The sequence below is a fragment of the Acinonyx jubatus genome, chromosome C1 (assembly GCF_027475565.1).
Source record: "Acinonyx jubatus isolate Ajub_Pintada_27869175 chromosome C1, VMU_Ajub_asm_v1.0, whole genome shotgun sequence".
In the NCBI taxonomy this organism is placed as follows: domain Eukaryota; kingdom Metazoa; phylum Chordata; class Mammalia; order Carnivora; family Felidae; genus Acinonyx; species Acinonyx jubatus.
The window spans coordinates 175,834,358-175,848,438 of record NC_069381.1 but is presented as its reverse complement, the minus strand read 5'-3'; the positions used below and the strand labels follow the sequence as shown (position 1 = coordinate 175,848,438).

Sequence of the window (14,081 nt, the reverse complement as noted above, 5' to 3'; positions counted from 1 at the left end):
CGAAAAAAAGGAAGCCCAACTATTGTGTTTTTCTTCATCTGGCATATATATTTTCTGATTATATTGCTTTTCTATCTGGAAAGTCTGATCATGCCTCAGAAGAACTAGCTACATGATCTTCCAGGGAAAATTTACTTGGTTTTATGTTTGTAAAATATACACATGTACATAAAGATGCGCAAAAAGCAAAACAAACCATGAATTTAAACTGTTTTGTCTTTTACCATCTAGAAAATAAAAAGAATTTTGTTTCATGACATTTTGTACCAGTTTCCAAAATAATCTGTGGTGGCTTACAATTAAAGCATATTCAATGAGATCATTAAAAGAGAAAGTGAAAACACAAAGCATAACTGTAGAGGAAAATAAATATATCAGCAACATGGACTATTACAGTTACTGCATTTAGCCCTAAGCTTCCTTGCAACCAGTGTATAAAGAGGAAATGTGATGAATTCGTTCATTCAGCAAATAGAGGCCCTGCTCTCTGCACTCCACGGGGCTTTACAAGGGTGAACACATCATTCTAAGTCTCTGCTAAAATGCAGCCTAGGCTTTCAGTGTCTGATAATAAATAAATAAATAATCAGGTCAGGAACCAAACAACTAATTTCTCTAATGCTAAGTTCTAAAAGAATATTTGGCATAGATCTTACGAGGCATCACTGGAAAACATAGAATGGATGATATCTTTAACAATGATTTTTATGAAATTTGCCTGTAGGCTTTTCATATGGCTGGGGAGATTTTTTTTTTTTGTAATAATTTCCTATAAATTCTAGACCACAGAATTAGAATACGTGTAACTCAATGATAGTCTCTCTGGGGCAGATTAAAAAATCAGTTATGTTTATGTATATTTCCAAATTGGAAAAAATAAATAAATCCCAGAATACTAAGGGAAATGGCTGTTGAGAGAATGTGTTCGGCTTATCTTCCTTGTGTGTCTACAGATTTGACGGGAACTGGATTAACAGAAGAGTCAGAAGGCCCAAGTAAAGATAAAGAATATGGTAAATTATAATGTGTATATGGGGAAAAGAAATTTCCCCTGCTTGTATTAGCAGCTAATGAAAAAAGTTAACCCTGAGTCATCTCCAGTCTTGGGAGGAAGCCAGGGTCTTCCCAGCTCTGAGTTTAGGTACAGGTATGCATGGAGTCTATTCGTCTTCTTATTGTGCATTACACTGTGGCCTTTCACCGTTTCTTGTAACATTTAGAGAAGATTAATTCTTTTTAGGCAAGTTTCTCTTTAGAAACCTCTCCTTTATCTTTAAGCAATGCTTTAGATATGAAGTTTGGGTCTAATTTAGATACTAAGCTCAGGTCTAAAAGATGAAAGGAAGAAGCCAGAAGTATACATTTAAACCAAATTCCATACATCCTACTATTATTCCATTGACTCATTTGTTCACCCTGAGAGGAAACTGACATCTTGAAAGGGTATCTAGTCTAAGTGAATTGTCATAATAACTTGTTCTCTGTAGAAGCCTTGGCAATTTACAAAGGCTTTTCACGTATATTGTCTCCTTCAGTCTCGATGACAGAAATGTGAGGGAGATATTATATGCATTTGACAGGTGAGAAATGGAAGTTCAGGGAGATTAACTAAAAAGGGTATGCGATAGAGCTAAGGTTCAAACCATCATCACTAATTCCAGAATCCAGCAAAGCGTGAATGGTATGGGACCAGAGGAGACGTGTCACTACTGAACATTCTTAGAGACTTTGGGATCCCCCTCTGCATCTTAGAGGTTAACTCCTTGAGAGTTCCAGACTCAAAAATGTTTCGCCATGATACCTACATTGCTGTGAAATGCTCCAAAGAGTTCCTCCTCTCTTTGAATCTGTCTCTATCTCATAAACATCCTACAAGCTCTGTCTTGTTTGATTTTTAAATTTTACTCTTCTGTTTTCTATTTCCTCACATAGACAAGAGAAACCAAAGAGAACAGTTTTTGCTACCCAGTAATCCTACATTAATAGAAAAAGTGTGTGTGATACTTTCTAGGTTTACAGAGATCCATTCCCATTACCTTATTCGCTCTCATGTCAATTCAATAAAACACAGTTACAAATACTAGGGGGAATAAAACTGTGGCTCAGAAAACCTAAGTGGTTGACCCAGAACTGGACACAGTATTTTAACACATTGACCAGCCACCCATGCGAATACAGCACTTGCTTGATTAATCTACTATTTGCCTCGATTCCTCTTCCACTATATGTATATCGACACGAATATCAAGTGGTTACATATCATATTTATAACATGAATTAATTCAGTCATGTGGGAAAAAATCTGCATTTAAAATGGAAGCTTTTTCCGTTTGCTCATGAACACAAAGAGCACTTCACCGGAAAGCATGTTATGTCTAGGCCAATAATTTGATCTGTAGGAAATAAATAAATAGCAGCAAATGCAGGCAGCAGCTTGTAGCACAAATATTGGTATCAACAGTGAAATAAATAAAAACGTTTGCCCAGGCTATTACAGTGCCACCAGACTAGCCTAGAATATTTAAGCTCAGGAAATGAATTAAGATGTCAAGATTTTCTCAAGATTTCTGAGGGAAAGTATCTCAATTCAAGTATTTTCCCCTCTGGGATTTACATTAGACTGCTGCAAAATTCATAAAGCTTTCTATGAACTCTAGCTCACAATTTTTCCTGCTCTCTTGAACTTCTGTGCTTTCATTGTTTTCTCCATAAAATCATGTAGCCAGTCATCTGTAATATTATGTTATGTTCATGGTTATAGATAAACACAGAAATGGTATTTGCAATACAGATGAACGTTTCCTACTGAAGAGTTGCCTTGGGCCCTGGTAGACTCTGGAAAACTTTGTGTTTATGCCCCAGTTCATAAATGCATCCTGCATCATTTATGTGCTCTTCTTCTGATTTGAAATGCTCCTTTCTGAAACAAATTGTTCACTTTGAGGTGTTACTCCTGTACCTTTCTCTTCCATAAAGGTGTGGCAGGCAGATTAGTGGTTAAGGCCACTAAAAATCAGGGCCGAGTTTAAACACTGGCCATGCTTTTGATTATTTAACCTGGAGCCAATTAATTGACCTTTCTGAGCCTCAGTTTCCTCATCTGTTGGATGGAGATAATAAGCCTCCTTCCTTAGGGTTAAAGTTTGAATATAAGGGGCACCTGAGTGGCTCAGTCAGTTATGCATCCCACTGGGACTCTTGATGTTGGCTCAGTGTGTGAGTTCAAGCCCCACAGTGGGCTTTGTGCAAACAGTGTGGGGCCTGCTTGGGATTCTCTCTCTCCCTCTCTTTACCTCTCCCCTACTTGCTCTCTCTCTCAAAAAATAAACTAAAAGAAAATTAAAGTTTGAAATGAAAAAGACATTATGTAACATATTAGCAAGAAACTAGCAAACCAGCTATTTGTGATTATTTTCCTTTTTGTCTGACAATTGAAAATTTATTAATGGACAGTATAACATATTGTATGCGCTGTGGTCCAGCCATATGATATATATTCAGAGTTGTTGTACAAATACTTTCATTTCTGGACTCATACAATTACAAGGGGTTTCTTTTTTTTCCTACTCAAGTCGTACAATAATTTGTCGCAAGAGATTTTGGCAGACTTTTTAATTCATCTGTAAAGAAGTATTTATTGAGCACCTACCATTTGTAAGTCTCCAGCACATTGGTATGTCTAAATTTTCACATGGCTAACTTTTCAGTTTGCCTCCAGGCATAATTCTATGTACAATATAGTTTGATCGCTTTAAAATAATATGATCACCCGATTAGTAAAACATGAGATTCAAATAAAAATTCAGTAAAAGGACGTAAGGCTTGACAGAATTGCAAGATCATGATATCGCTTACATTTCTTTTCTTCCTGACCTTTAAAGTTAGTCGTTTGTATCCCAGGGTGTTCGTATGAAAGAACTGCACATTCGTTCTTTAAAAGAAGCCTGTGTAATGGGTGACCATAGTGATGGGAAAGTATCAAGCAGAAATAACAGGAATGTCATATATAAGAAGTTATGCCCGTTATGCAAAACATTCTTTCTACTGAGAAAAGTTAGTGTTTGTACATCATCAACCAGCAGCCACACAGATACACACACACCTTAAAGAGTCAGAGCATCAAGGTCAGAACAAATGCGTGCAACAAAAGCTAAGCATCAAAGGAAAAGAGTTGCATTTCCTTGCTGATTAGCTTTTGTTGCTTTGTTTAACACAGGAGGCAAAGAGGAAAGGCTGGTTGAACGCGAACATCTAGATACCACGAGTGAAAGTGACACAGTTCTGCACCTTAATTTACCCTTTTACCTCAAGCCTGTTATTTCCATTCCTAGGAAAAGTGGCATAAATATGGGTAGAATGTGAGAAACTGAAAGAAGACGAGGATATGTCCAAATGCTCTGCATAATTTCAAGACACGCTGTTTTCCATAAAACTAATAAATAGAATTCAAGCAGTTTCAAAAAAAAACCCCAAAATATCCAGACCACTTTGATTGCTGCTTTTGTTAATGAGTCTGATATGCTTCACATATATGAACCCACATTATCAAGCACATTGAAAATTCAGTTCTCACATCTTGATGATTTGAGATTGTGTACACATATAATCAACTAAAAATGTTTTTAAATATCTTTGAAGCTAAAATCCCTCGGAAATATTGTGTTTCTAAACACTGTTCCTTGTTTCATGGGTCATAGCTTGTTCCCTTTAAGCTGTTCATTTGGAAATTGCTCAGACTTTTTGTTTGAACTCAAATGTAATTAAGAGAAATCTAACTTGTGAGCCAAACTCCAGGCATAACAATGTATGAAAATCAGTGATAAGGCTTGAGGGAAGTGGGGTGGTCCAATAACATGAAAATACTAATGAGGACCAGGGAGGTTAGCACCCACACCCACCTCTGAGTCCTGAAACACGGGAAAAGAGGGTAGAGAAAATGGCCACCTTGTGAGAAGACTAAAGGCGTGTGGTATTCTAGGAGAAACCTAGTACTTCAGGATGCAAGAAGGGAGATGAGAATTTCAGTGAAACTTCTGAAGATGTGCGGTGAGGAATTTGCTGATTATGGAGCACAGTTTCTGGTGAGCTTTGGGAAGTGGATGGAAACTGGGGACAAAAAGATAGGCTTAGTCAAAGATGGAGAACCAAAACCAGCAGCACATTGTGGACATGGTGATTCAGTGGAGGTGGGCAACTGGGGCAGGACAGGGCAGGAATCGGATATTGACTAAATTCGGTATAAAAGCTCTTGGACCTGTAGACTTAGAAATCTAAATTTTCAACACACCAGGAATAAGCTGTTGTTCAGCAGGGAACTCAAATTAATCAGATTCAATGTCTGTGTGTTGATTTGCAATGAGAAAGCATTACCGGGAGGACTCGGGTCCCCTGACCAATGCGTTCTCTTCTTAGACTTGAATTCTCTGAGAAGCCCAGCAGGATGAGGTCACTTAGTGAGCTTGAATAGAGGATATATTCTTCAGATATTTAAGGTAACAAGCTAAGATACAAATGTCTACACTCTAAATTAGATACCTACCACTACCCTCAGATCGAGATAGGGAAGTGCCTTTGGCCAGGACATCCTCTCCCATGGTGAGAGCTTACCTAACACTGTTGACCTGTGTTATTCTCCTTTGTCTGAGTTGCCATTTCTGACTAATTCTTGTCCAATCTACCTCTTTTCCTAGATATAATACATTTAGTCAGGGTGACATTGAGGCTTGTTCTCCCTGAAGCATTTCATGACTTTAAGGCATTCTGGTGCTCTGGTAAAGTACAGAGCAATCTTGTTATCCTTACTTTTGAATCCCTCTGGGATCTCACTCAATAACCCTAGAAATGACAATATTAGTACAGAATGTCAGCATTAGCCATATTGGATTGGTAGGTCCTCCTTCACTGTGAAACCTGTAAGAGTTTTTACACAACATTAATTTCCATGGCCATTCTTTAACACGTAATCCAAAGACATCCGACCAATAACAAAGAAGAATGAATAAATCTTAGAAAGCAAGTTTAATTTTTTTTGGTATTTACTAAGATTTTTATTCTTAGCATGTATGCTAACAAATACCCTTTATGGTGATAATGTTAATGTTTAGTTTCATAAAACAATGAATTTATTAATTATCCCACACAGAATGAGATGGAGAGTTCTCCAAAGAGTTGTGAACACATTACCAATGTTTGATAGTGTTACATAATAATGCCTAAAAAATATATACCAGGCCATTAAAAAACCCAGTTTTTCCACTTTCTCTTACATTTTCTGAGATTCAAAGCTGTGTGTGCTATCCAGAAAACTCCCTCTCGAGAGTATTTCATTAAAAAATTTCATTTAATACTGGAAATAAAGGTCTAACAAAAAAAACGTTAATAAATTTTTTAAAATCACTCAGAAAATGAAGCTTAAAAACAAGCGCCATTTGTCCTCCAGAAATTAAGTATTCCAGAAAGGGCATGTTATTAGTCTACAGAGTTTAAACCAACAAGCAATTAGTGCTTTGTCAGGCAGTACACATCCAAATTCACTTCTGCAGATTGACTGTTCATGTACAGTCACAATTATTTTACGTATCTTGCACCACTGGCTTTTTTCCTCTTTATTTTTCTGTTATTTAAAGAACCCCAAGGAAGTTGGGGGTTTCCAGTTGCTTGAAATAATTTCTGAGCGAATCCCCCTCCTGTCCCCACATCCCTGGCTACTCACCCCTCCTCACAGTTGGCACATATACCTCTGTTCTCAGATTCTGGTTTTTAATGAAATGTAGCTGTGGGAGCGTGAGGAAGAACTTAACAGGTAGGCCAGGGAAGCTTATCTCTGTGGTAGTTTTAAGAGTATTCACATTGTCTTCTACAATTCGAACAATCAATAGGAAGCATAATATCCCATCAGCAACGATAAGCAACCATTAACTCTCAGTCTTCTCAGTAGATTATCAGGCCTGTATTCTAGCTTTCAAGCTGGCTGCATTCTGCAACTTAGCATGTTTCTTAGCTGTTTACTTTGACCATGAATCGGTATATGCTTAGGAAATAGAGCTAATTATAATGTTACCCTAAGAAAACTGTTGCCATCTTCATTGTCATCATTAGCATTATCATCATCATCAGGAAAATAATACCACTGTAATAAGATAACTTAGTTTATTCCAAAATCAGTTTGAAAGTATGTTATCTATTGTTTTGAATTTTCTGCAAAACTATTCTGCAATGATACGTGCAGTCATATTTATTTCTTAATTCCATTTGAATTTCAGAGCCCATGACTTACAAATAGCATTTTGTAGAAGAAAGAGGGGAATAGGACTGCAGAAACTTTTGCTTCTTTTTTTCTCTAGTCTAAGCTAACTTGAAACTTAAATAGGTATTTAACTTCTCAGAACCTAAGTTTTCCCATGAGTAAAATTTGGTAATAATATTAGATTATATTTTTTTCCGAGATTTATGATGTAACCAAGTACATAGCTTTAGTGCAGAAATCATGAATTTGAGGGAAAGTTGTTGACCATGACCTTATGACCGAGGTTTTCAAATAGGGTGACATATGACAATGTCTAGGGACATTTTTGATTGTCTGGAAGAGAGTGGATACTACTTGCATCTAATGGTTGGAGGTCAGGGATGCTGCTAAACATCCTGTGATGTACAGGACAGGGCTCCACAACAAAGAATTACCTAACCAAAATGCCGATAATACCAAGGTTTGTAAATCCTGCTTTATGGTGTTAGAAATTATGGTAAAGCACGTATGACATTGGTTCTACAAATTAAGTGACCTATGAAATCCAGAGCTGGGTTTCCTGAGCATTTTCAATTCTCCTGTGCCACAAAAGGAGATACAATCCCAGAAACGAGGATGATTGGCTTGGTCCAAACTTTTTATCTCACTGCTTCACACACACGTGTTCTTTTTCTAAAATGATGGTTGTCCCATTAACGGAAATGTGTTTTAAGGTTTCACAAATAAGAGAGAAGATCTGTTTCTGAAAAGGCTTATCAGAATAATAAAAATTCATCTGTCTAAAAAAGAAGTTATATTCTTAGCTATTGTAAGTAATTGAAGAAAGTCCCAGTCATAATTGGACTCCTTATCTTACTATCCTGAAGTAGTATTTTAATAACCTGGGTCCCTGCCTTGCTTCTGTTCAAAGCTGTCATCTTTTAGTTCACATTAGCTGCTCCTTACAAATTTTGACCAAACTGCAGACCTGTTTGAAAGATCTTTAATGATATTCTTTGAGAAGTCAAAAGCAACCATTTCTTTATATTATCAGGCACTTTTACAGTATAAATCTTTGTAAACCTTGCTTCGTAAGAATCTATTTAAAATCAACTGGCTAAATTCATTTGAAGCATCCAACAGCAATGCTTAAGACTAAAATTGTATTGTTCATGGAAGAAAATGCTTGATATGTATAACATTAGATCTCAGGGGTTCATGAAAAACCTTCATAAGTGAAACAGAAGGGGAAGCTGAAGATGTCTCTTAAATGCAACTTAGCGGTCAGCTAGACTGTGCCACACTCCTCAGGGAAGGACGCTAACGGACAATACTGTTCAGAAGCTCCCAGGCGTAGACCCTCCTTGGAACAGGGAATAAACCTTGCTGCCTCGGTTTGCTGTCGTAAAATAAAGTTATTGGTTTTGTAACAAGGACAATGAGGATATTTGTTTAAAAAGACAACTTAAAAAATAGCAGAGACAACGGGAAATGATAAATGAGCAAGTCTTTGCTACAGTAATTACTTTAGTATTGAAACAAATGAATAACTTTCACAGCAATGCTATTTTCTGTCTCAGATTATACTACTACCAATTCGTATAGTACGTGTACCGTTGACCTTTATACTGGAACAAAAAAGTACCTAAGAAAGAGGTGTTGGTAAATAAATTGTCTGAGAGATCTGTGTTAATGTTTTGAAAAATGTATGATATTCTTTTTGGAAACAGACTATCTCTGAAAGGTGGGACAATTTTTTTTTTTTCCATCTACACTAGCTTCATGCCAAAAGTGAATCATTGAAAGAAAAAAATGAAGTAAATCTTTCTGGCATAGATAAATGAAATAACATACAAGTAGCCATTTATTGAAATCCATTTATTGAAAGTTATTCTCTATATAGCTTGTTAATTCCCTACTGAGATGTTTTGATTTTGTGGAAAACACACTGGACAGGTTATCAAAAGACCTACATTCTAAACCCAGCTGCTCAATTTACAAATGTTACATAATCTGGGGAAGTCTCCTGTCTTCTCTGAGAATCTTTAAAATGAAAATGATATGTTTTCTACATTTTTCACATGTTTTAGAAATGAAAGCCCTTTGTGAGATGTGACTCACTATGCAGTTACTGGGAATTATGGTTGGCACAAATTTAGGATAGGAAAACCTATTCTAACATGTTTTCCATATTGTCATCAAAGTTGTGATTATTTTTCAGGTTGAAATAATTATTTAATGTGGATAGCATAATTTGATCTAATTTTTAAAAAATTCAAACTGAAGAGTTTTAGGTTCTAAGTTTCCATTTTTTCTATTCCTGCATATGAATATATTAATTGGGTGATATAAAAAAATAAACGACAAGGCTGTTTGACTCAGTCTTCTTTTGCCTATATCTAAAGCTGTGAATGTATGCCCCAGGTAGTTCTGTTCCCTGCTGGTTGGCTTATGCCTTGTTCAGACTCCCTTTTCCAAAAGCTCCAAAGCCATTTGGAGCAGCCATTCATATTGTTACAATGTTTTTTCCCCTCAATGTGTTCCCAAGGAATGGAAGAGTTCATTTCCGCAACATGTGTAGAATGCTTCAGAACTCGAGTAAAAATTGTATTATTCTAAGGTAATGTTATTTAGCCCTGTTAAGAGAACTCTATTACAGAACTTGACTGTAGCAGTATACCAATTAAAATTATGAGTTAGAAATGTGAGGAGCCTATTTCAGATAAGACACACTCCATCATTCCCACATTTTGTTATGAGTTTACCTACTGAGAATTTCATCAGTAAATCCATAAATATTTCCAGTAAGGCAAAGGAGGGATTTTAAGTTGTAACTCTTGTCCTCTCTCTTCCTGGGTAAACAGAAAATAAAGAAACAATCTAGTCCTTGTGTTCATGAAGATTAAATTTTCACCCCTTCCCCTCATATAAATAAGTCTGTATTCTGTATTTAAATTTCTTTGAAGATATAGATGGTCTGCTTTCATAATCACCTAAATGTATTAGCTAATAAGTCTCAGTATAAAAAAGAAAATTCTTTCTTTGAATACACAAGTTTTCCCCCTCATTGGGACTCGAGTTCCATGGTTGCCCTTTATTCCTTGAAAAGAAAAAGAAAAAAAATCTGTAGTTTACCTCCTTAATTTATATTTGCCATTACCTTACCATGATATTTTTAGTAGATGGGCTACCCAAGGTTTAGCCGTGTAGACCTACAAACTATTATTAGACTTTGTATTTAATTTTGAGCCTTGAAATAGCATAGTTCATTCACTGCTCTATGTGACATTTTAAAAACCTGAGCAAACAGTATTATTCTTGGGAAAGAAAAGCTCTTTCTCACTAGGTTCAGGATTTGGAAACAATATTGAATTGATTTGAATCAGAAAATTGTCTCTGGAAACCTGAAGTGAATACAAACGTTAGGAAGATGATCTCACCTCTTACTTCCTGCCTTGGCCCTGCGCCGTTTCTTTTGAGTGGTTCTTAACATTCGTTCAAACACGTATGTGATCAGATCATCCCAGAGCCACAGTTCGCTTTCGTTTTTGTCTGAGACTAGGCTTACTGGGCTCCATGCTTCACATCTGCGCGAGCCTTCTCTGCCCTGGGATGGAACCCTGTTAATAAGAAGCTTGTTACAATTATCCTACCAGGGACTATCATCTCAGACGCCAAGACCCACTTGTGTATTTTACTACCGTTCCTTCACCCCCCAAAAAAGAAATTGGTGCTTTTAGGTGAACAAAACTCTCCTGCCTTCCCCTTCAGGCAGAATTCTTACATTCCTTGGGGTGACAAAAGTGTGTATCCCTTTCTGCCCCTAGGAGGAAAAAAAAAAAAAAAGACTAAGACGCGTCATTAATCATGCAAACTGTCTACTGCAACAGTGCCAAGAAAATGATCATTCCCATACCAACCATCAATATTCCTGACACCTGTCTAAAAACACGGGTCATGCATATCCATCTGCCTTTAAAGAAGTGTCAATGTGCAAACATCCCTTCACTATTTTTAGGGTCATGTTAAAATTATTCATCACCTACCTGTCAGTTCATCCAATTTGTCATATTATCCTGATCTGCCGATGTCTATTACTGGCCATGTGCATTGCGTTTTTAGAGCATTAAGGGATAGGATGTTTTCGAAACGGTCAAATATATAAGAGGCAGTGATATCTTGCTGCAGGCCAGAGTTCTTAACAAGAAATTACTGTGCTCAGTGTCCCCCTCCCCACGCTCAGTGGTAAATGCAGATATTTGGGATTGCTGTGACTACTTCAAATTCTACCAGCATCTAGTTTCTGGTAAATGAATTCTGGTTTCTAATGGCTCTCGTTTGTATTTCTGTCTTGGAAAATGATTCCAGTGGGTTAAAAACACCCCTTACACAAATGAAACAAACCTTTTAAAATTAAATGGCTGAAGAAAAGTTCTTCTGAGAAAACCGTCCACATTCACATGCCTCGAAATATCATGTTCTATGAAAAATTCAAAATTACATTAAAATTTTAGTAGGAAAATATGATTCAGCATCAGAAACTTAAACAATATAATGGTATACCGCATCTGTTATTCTTAATATAAAAGTCATAATCCCTAAAATGGGTGAGTCCAGTTTTTCACTGATCTTAAATCATTTTAGCCTTCTTATTTTATATGTAACATACTTTTAAAACTAGTGTTAACTCTGTCTCCACCCTCTTCACCCTTTTCCCCCCTTTTACCTGTTTCCATTATCTCCTGTGAAATGGGTTACAGTATCTTTGAATAACAGAGGCATTTCCCCCCAGGTGGGGAAATCTCAGGATTGAGATGTAATGCCCTTGGATCTCATCATTGCTGCACAGTGGTCCCCAGGGAGACCTGTGTTAGCTCCTGCATGTGGTCATAACCTTCTGAGCCTTGGTGTCCTTATGTGTAAATCACAGGCCTTGAATACGTGATCTCGATGTCCTCAGGTAGTAGTGTCATCTATTAACCTAAAAATGATGACATACAAAGCCACAGACTGAAGTGGTCAGCCCTTGCTAAACAGTGACTTTCCCCTGAATTTGCATAAATCTGTTGAAATCCCGAAAATGATTAGCAAATTCGTCCATTGTCTTTTCACGATTATTCTTGCTATAGTCAACACCGCTGCCCCAAGTTCATCAAAATAAATCCTAAGCCTAGAAGAGTGCCATTTTCAGACACTATCAAGTGGCATAAGTTCAACTGTGACACCCTTGAAGTAAAGTGTCCTGGCCCTCAGGTTGGTGGTACCCAAGACTTCAACAAAACAACCTGAGACCCACAAAGTTTGCTCATGTGGAAGATGCAATGCCTTAGAGAGACTGTGATTAGTGAATTGGATGCAGAATTTTAATTAGTGAACATCTTATGAGGGTTGATCAGTTCCTCACTAATGCTGATAATGTTTTTTTTTCTTTTTATTTGTTTGTTTGTTTGTTTAGGAAATAAGGGATTCAGAGGCAAACTACACCCAAGCCTCTCCCTAACTTTAAGTTCAGAGAGGCATGTTACTCTAACAAGCACTCTTATCCTAAATGATAATTATTCAAATAGCTTTTTTTTTAATTTTTTTAATGTTTATTTTTTAAATATTTTTTTTAATGTTTATTTATTTTTGAGACAGAGAGAGACACAGCATGAGCAGGGAAGGGGCAGAGAGAGAGGGAGACACAGAATGTGAAGCAGGCTCCAGGCTCTGTCAGCACAGAGCCCGACATGGGGCTCGAACTCACGGACCGCAAAGATCATGACCTGAGCTGAAGTCGGCCGCTCAACCAACTGAGCCACGCAGGTGCCCCTCAAATAGCTTTTTCACAGCAAATAGGAGATAAGGTATTCAGAGTGTTGAAGTAGAAACAAAATAATAGAAAACCATATTTGTTTTTATTTACTTTGTGTCATCTATTGTATATAGAACACACTAGTTGTCTCCTTACAACCTGCCTGGGGAGGAGGTATAATGAGTCCTTTCTAGAACTAAGTATAGCTCAGAGATGCCTATGTAATAGAACAGAGATTCAAGCTGATGGAGTAACTATGACTAGAAATATAAGAGGTCAGGGTGTCACAGAGAAGCTGGGACTTCCATTGGGTTTACCTGGCAGAGAAGAGAAAGGATCTTTATAAACATAGGGAACAGCATTGGTAAAGGCAAAGAGGCTTTGATGAGCAGGCATTTTTAGAGAATGTGAATAGTTTGGAGTGGCTGAAGCATGGACTGAGGAAAGGGAACATACGGACTAAAATAGAAATATGGTTTGGAGCATCAAACGAAGCTCTTTTCTCGTTTTCAAGGAAAGTAGAAATTTACCCTCTGCTCAATAGGGGTACACTGAGGTATCTTAAATGATGTCATATTTTATTTAAAAAATAAAACAGGGGCACCTGAGTGGCTCAGTTGGTTCAGTGTCCGACATGGGCTCAGGCCATGATCTCACGGTCCATGAGTGGGAGCCCCCCCGTCGGGCTCTGTGCTTCACAGCTCAGAGCCTGGAACCTGCTTCAGATTCTGTGTCTCCTTCTCTCTCTGACCCTATCCCACTTGCTCTCTCTCTCTCTCTCTGTCTCAAAAATAAAAAAAAAATTTAAAAAATTTAAAAATAATAAAACAAAACAGGACAAACAAACAAACACTGGCAAAGAAGTGAATAGGTTAGACAAGAAGGACCCTAGGCAAGATGAGGTAGCAGGATATGGTACTAACCAAACAGACGACAATGAAGTTTGAATGTTGTAGATAGTGATGGCAGCAGAGAAGAAGAAACAGACTCTGTGGATTCAGAAGATAAAATCAGCCGCTTTGCTAAGTGACCAGATATGAATGCCAAGGGAAGGGGAGAGTC

At 37.3% G+C, this 14,081-nt stretch overlaps 1 protein-coding gene across 4 annotated transcripts in view; it reads left to right on the top strand.

Annotated features, from left to right (window-relative positions):
- Positions 1 to 14,081, top strand: part of TMEFF2 (transmembrane protein with EGF like and two follistatin like domains 2) — a 229,275-nt gene that overhangs the window by 183,404 nt on the left and 31,790 nt on the right. For 3 of the 4 annotated variants that reach the window (XM_053215471.1, XM_027054361.2, XM_053215470.1), the window contains exon 8: positions 954 to 1,013. The exons of the other annotated variant lie outside the window; for it this stretch is intronic. In XM_053215471.1, the coding sequence (XP_053071446.1) occupies positions 954 to 1,013 (60 nt within the window). The remainder of the gene's footprint in view (positions 1 to 953; positions 1,014 to 14,081) is intronic. 4 annotated transcript variants of the gene reach the window in all.